Below are 6,000 nucleotides of genomic sequence, written 5' to 3'. Positions count from 1 at the left end.
TAAAAAAATATGCATCATTATAGTTTTTTTTAACCTTTATTATTATTATTTGTTTTAGTCTTGCCCTCATAAATATTTAAATATTAATGTATGGCTGCGTGATTGTGATTTTTGGATGGTTTTAATGCGCCTTTGCCTCCGTTTACTGCACACATGTCACTGAACCTACATGATGAAATAAATAGAAACGCTGTCAGTTTGCGTGACGAACAGGTTGTGACATCGTTACTATGCTTTCTATGAACACGGAGGGTGAGAAAGCGGGGACGGCACCAAAATAAGAGAGAAAAAGTTTCAGGCTTTTTTTGGGTTCAGTTCAGCACGTGGGGAAAGGAGTGGCCTGGGAGCGCAATAATGGGACCAAAGAGACAGATGGGAGGGAAACTGGGCTCGGATTACAGCCTGACAGGGGGTAAGGGGCCGGCCTGATATTTGGGAATATACGAAGATTCATTGAAGATAACCGGGACATAAAACTACAGCGTCTGGCCTGAAGCGGTCGGTGCTGAGTTTGTGCTGCAGGTCCAGGTCCTGCCGCTGGATTCCCCCATCGGTTTTTTGGGAAGGGTGAAGGTCGAATGGTCTGGCTTTTGTAATTGGGGACACAAACACCAAATAACGAGAGAAGCCTCCGCTCCTTTCGCACCATTTTTTCTCCTTCAAGGGCCCTGCATGTCTAATATTTAGACATGTTCAGCTTTATGGATTCCAGGACTATACTGCTACTTGTAGCGAGCCAAGTTTGTCTATTAGCCTTTGTGAGATGTCAGGTGGAAGACGACCGTAAGTGACAGTTTTATTTCTCTGATGAGAAAAAACTCAACTTGTATAAAGAGTATACTAAGAGTTACTCGAATAATCATATTGTAAATAATGTTTCAGCACAGTACGTGACGTGTGGAAGTTTTTGGAACTTTTACGCACAGAAAAGTCACTGATATCTTTGATGTTTTCTGTGCATGAAAGGTTATTTATGTGATGACAGAAAGATGATTTCTGTGGATCTTCGGTCTGCCGTCTGTTTATGTTTTAATTTCTATGAGATGTAGGATGTAAGTGAATGTCACATTTGCGGGCGCGCGCGAGAATGGAATTGATGAAGATGTGGTGGAAGTTAACGGGGAAAAAACCCTCAGAGCGTGCTTTTCTTTTTTATTTCTTATTTACTTTTGCATTTATTCATCCTAGTTTAAGTTAAAACCGAAGATCATGTGATTCTGATTCCTACTTTGAACTCAGCTCATTGCCTTAAAAGCTACCTTCCCCCTTCTTTCTCAAAGTCGAGCTGCATGACACCTGTGGGTGTTTTAAGGGCCTTCGCAGACTCTCCTTTTAGCTGCAGATTCACTTAATATAGTGGGGGAGGGGGAGGGGATGAGCAAAAAGTGAAAGGTGGTCAGGCTCAAGGGCCTTTGGTGAAAAGTATTCACATTCCTTTGCTTTCTGAGGGCATCCAGGCAAATCATGGCTTGTTGGGGCAGAAAGCTGAACTAATAACTAAAAGCTCCATCAAATATTTCAAAATAACTAGTTTACTGACACGATACTCACCCTGTTGAGAACAAATCGTCCTTCATACCTGCAGACTGTTTATATTTTTTTAATAACTGGAGTAGGATTCTTAATCATTATTATTGATTTTAGTATCCACAAGAGAGATCTGAGAGTAAAGGTATGCCAGCAGATTTGGGGCCAGAAATAATGTTCCATATGATTTCAGGCTTTCCATCTGCTTAAAAGATTACCCATAAGCTGTGACAGTCAGTCCAGAAAGAGACAGAGCCAGGGTGCAAGAGGGGTAACTGGAAAAATATAAAGCAGGGACTTTATTATTCTGATGTGAAGAAAGTGCAGTGTTCTTAATAATATACAAGTTGAGTTCAAGAAAGCTGGAGAAAAAAAGATGCCTTTTTTCCCAGAATAGAATAGAGGGGAATAGTCATGCCAAAGCAATTGGAAGTCTCAGGTTACCCTCTCAGAGATGTCAGTTCCTGGATTCCTGGTTATAATGCGAGCCCTTCTTTCCTAGCACTTTTTGTTTTTTTTAGGGAGACGGGGTATAGAGGTGTTATTGTGACCCTAGCACAGCAAGAGGACTGGAGCTCTAAACCTTGAGGCCACCAAGTGACCGTTCTTGAGGCCATAAAGTTAATCAGACATAGGTAGAATTAGCGCTGAGACCTAAACAGTTACTAAATAAATAAGAACGCGCTTGACTCTAATGTCCTCAAAGTACACCTGGATTCACTTTACAATTTTCATTGTTTTACTCTCCTGGAAAACAGTATGGTTGCCAGCATATGGGAGAGGAGACTCACAAACTATCCCCAGTGATGAAAAGCCAGCTCTCTGTCAGTTCTCCAGTAGATAGAGGACCCCTTATCTTACAATACCCCATTACAGGAGAATCTTTCATATTACAGCCAATGAAAGGACAGGTGCAGCCCTTTCATGGTGCATCCAGGCCTGTAGAAGTTCATGTCAAAACCGCAAGGTATGTGCATGAAAGCTGGCCATTTTCTTTTCTCCGGTGGGTTTGAACTGGCATCTGACGCAGCTATGGTTCCCAGATGGGGATTGAAATGTGCCCCGTGTTTATACAAGGCAATACTTTGTGAATTGCCCACTGTTTCTTTCCAAAAAGGCCTCATTGATGGCTGCTGAGGTCCGTTTGGATACTTAGACTTAAGCAGCTCTCAAAGGTAAATATAGCTACTGTATTTGCTCCTTGTCCTCTCACCTCTCAGCAGTGCGCACCCTGGGGCCTTTCTTTTCATCACCTGGCCGCAGTTTCTGTGACTCCATTTTTTATTTTCAAGCAGGTGTTTGGCTGCCAGGCTGGAAAACGAACACGTTTCTGATTACCCGGATCTACTGTAAAACTGTGATGCCAGTGGCGTCATTTATACCACATACAGCAGCTGTATTCAGAAGTGAACCGCCTCCAGCACGTTCTCTTGCGCCCTTCACCAGAATGTGGCCTGAGAAAATAATCCAAACGTTTTCATTAACTCAGTGCAAACTTTGCCTCTTTTGCAGTACAGTAGGGTGTCTCCAGCTCTAATTGTCCTGTACTTAACTTGTTGAGGAATTCCTACACATGGCCTCCAGCTCCTGTAAAGCTACTGGGGGTTTCCTGCAGGTCTTGCATTGCTTGTCTGTAATTCTGCGAGGCTAAACTGCCACCTTGTGGCTACTTGAGAGGTTGCATTTCTCAGTCAAGTGAAGAAAAGCTTGACTTGAAGCAGAGAAGTTGTGGTTTATGTAGACGTTCCTCAGGGCATTAATAAGTCAACAAGAGAAAAATTAGCAAAGATAATTATGATAATAAATCAGGGAACAATGACATTTTTCTTTGTTTTTAATGCCTTTCTTTGAGGAATTAATTGTTCCCCTTTACATTATTATAAACTAAATCTGGTCTGGTTTTGGACTGCCAGATTAACTGTCACTGACAATTATATGTTTTTTATTTAAGAGTACTGTGCTGATATAGTGTGTTAAATAGTCTACACACTCCCTACTTTAATTTAACTTTCTGCACTTGTGTTGAAAAACATTCACTGAAAGGCTGTTTATGGCGTTATTTTGCATGCATTATATCACAGCATATGTTTCACAGCTGAATATGACATTGTTTTGTTTTTGTCTGTCATGAAACACACGACACTGACTCCTATTCGCATCTGATATATAATCTCTCGTTTTTTCCTTCCACTGCTACCTACCCGCACCTCTTCTGTGTGTCCCTTTCCATGGTCTCACACACAGAAGAGGACGCGTTTAGCTGTGTACAAGATGGACAGCGTTATAGTGACAAGGATGTGTGGAAACCAGAGCCTTGTCGCATCTGTGTGTGTGACACTGGAACCGTCCTGTGTGATGAAATTGTCTGCGAGGAGCTAAAAGACTGCCCCAAACCTGAAATCCCATTTGGAGAGTGTTGCCCCATCTGCGCTGCTGACCAGCCTCCAACCTCTGGTTGTAATTTATTTATCTCACATCTCACATAAATAAATTACTGCTCAGGATCATATTGTTTATTTGGGGGAGAAAATGCCACATCGCCTAAATTTGGTATTAATCAAAGGTCAGGTAGCTGCTGTTTAACATGATGTTCACTCTAATGTTCTATTTGGACATCTACTGTGTGACAGCCTTTGATTTAAATACAGTTTTCGAACCCCAAAGCAAACAAATGATGAGAAATAAACAACAACAGTGACACATCTGACAGGACTTCACTGAAACGCTACCTCGCCGTAATTTTTCCATAGCTGGCTCACCTTGGCCCCATCTTGTTTGAATACTCTCTCAGTATCATGAAAACATGTGGGAGTCATTAAGGAAATACCTCAGTCAAGCAGACACGGCTTCACATTTCTACTCTATATCCTCTCTGTGGATTTCTGCAGATCTGATGGCAAGAAAACACAGTGACTGCGTACTGAGAGTTCAGACTATTAGAAGGATCTATTCACCACATTTGAAAATGCCATTGCTGCAGATATACAAACTGTATGGGTCACATTTGGAAATATAAATAAGGTCAGCTTGAGTGAAGTCACTGTGTCAGTGCATGTGTCACTGTTTTCATTGCATGCTTCTGGATTAAAATGCTTTATAATATACTTATTCTTATTTTGAAGGCAAAACTGCTGAATTTTGAATTTAAGCTTTTAATCACATAAAAACAGAGCTAATAAAAACTGAAATATATTCAGACTACCCACTATCTGACTGTGTCAAACAGCATTATGCATCTGTCAGATCTGTACTGACTTTTATTTGATCTGATAGTTCCTGATATATGTACATGTATATGTATATATTAACATATTAGTGTATGTATATCAAAATTCTAAAGATAAATGTCATCTTCAACAAGAGTGTTGCAGAAAAAACTGTTACAACTTGACAAAAATGTCATTTTGATGCTTTTATTGATATTTAAGAATCCTATGCACTCTTGTGTCAAAGTGTTTAAAACAATACTTATTTACATTTTTCATTTTTAACGAAACCTGCTGCTTTGGCTTTACTGATCATCATAGTTTAACTTCTTTGAGTTGCAAAAAAAGGAACAATGAGCTTAAAATACTGTGAAATCAACAGAGTTCCTGCCTTTGCCCACGGCACAGAAGGTTTAACGTTTCAGTAGAAATACCATTTTGCAGTCTACTCCAGCTCCTTTGCTCTCTACTCTTACCCTCACTCTGCAGCTGGTTTGCTTTTGCTTTGAGCTCTTAATGCGAGATGGCGATGCAACCAACACTTGTTTACAGTCCTGATGGGCTCTTTGTGTGATGAAAATATGATTTGGTGGTGGTCTTTGGAGCAGTTTAATTCAAGAACATAAAATTGATTCCCGGTATTAGTAGCCTTTCTCCTTCCAGGACGTACTGCAAGGCCAACATAGTTTGTTCACTAACTATGATCTGTTTTCTCCCTCTCTCCTGCTCCACACATAACAGGAATACCTGGTGCTAAGGTGAGACACTGTACATGTTTAAATGCTGCATATGTATTTGTCTGTGTATGCAATCGTTATGCATGTGTGTGTGTGCGTGTGTTTAATATCAACCTCTCCCAGCAATAATAGCCATATCTGTCCCAGACTTACAGTGTTGGGGAGTAACTGAATACATGTATTTAAAATACAAAATATGAGTAACTGTATTCCGTTACAATTACCGTTTAAAGAGGTGGTATTCAGAATACAGTTACTTTGTTGAAATGAATGGATTAGACGGCGGTATTTTCCTGTTTCATAAGGCTCTGCCCTCTTTGTTTTTGCTTTCCACGCTGGTGGAAACCCAAACAAAACACGCATTAAGAGGCTCTAATGCCTGAGTCTCAATCTCGCGGCCCATGTCACCTCTACTTGCGGCCCGCATAATGACGTGAAGAAATATTTTTAAAAATTATTCACAAAAATGATTTAATATGAAGGCAATAGGCAGAGTGTTACAGGCATAGCCGTAAAGAATGGAGCCTCAT

General features: G+C 40.6%; 1 protein-coding gene across 2 annotated transcripts in view; it reads left to right on the top strand.

Annotated features, from left to right (window-relative positions):
* Positions 1-457: 457 nt before the first annotated feature.
* LOC147331332 (uncharacterized) overlaps positions 458-6,000 on the top strand; it is a 47,402-nt gene continuing 41,859 nt past the window's right edge. Inside the window, exons 1-3 of one of the 2 annotated variants that reach the window (XM_086293617.1) lie at positions 458-783; positions 3,772-3,981; positions 5,475-5,491. In XM_086293617.1, the coding sequence (XP_086149743.1) occupies positions 690-783; positions 3,772-3,981; positions 5,475-5,491 (321 nt within the window). In that variant the 5' untranslated portion in view covers positions 458-689. The remainder of the gene's footprint in view (positions 784-3,771; positions 3,982-5,474; positions 5,492-6,000) is intronic. The other variant, XM_086293618.1, reaches the window with a different exon arrangement.

The sequence above is a fragment of the Aulonocara sp. 'chitande type north' Nkhata Bay genome, linkage group LG5 (genome assembly GCF_057382095.1).
Source record: "Aulonocara sp. 'chitande type north' Nkhata Bay isolate Kocher_YH1m ecotype deep benthic linkage group LG5, A_spYH_male_GT1.1, whole genome shotgun sequence".
NCBI lineage: Eukaryota > Metazoa > Chordata > Actinopteri > Cichliformes > Cichlidae > Aulonocara > Aulonocara sp. 'chitande type north' Nkhata Bay.
Note: the sequence above shows the minus strand (reverse complement) of the source record. Positions and strands in the feature narration are given on the sequence as shown.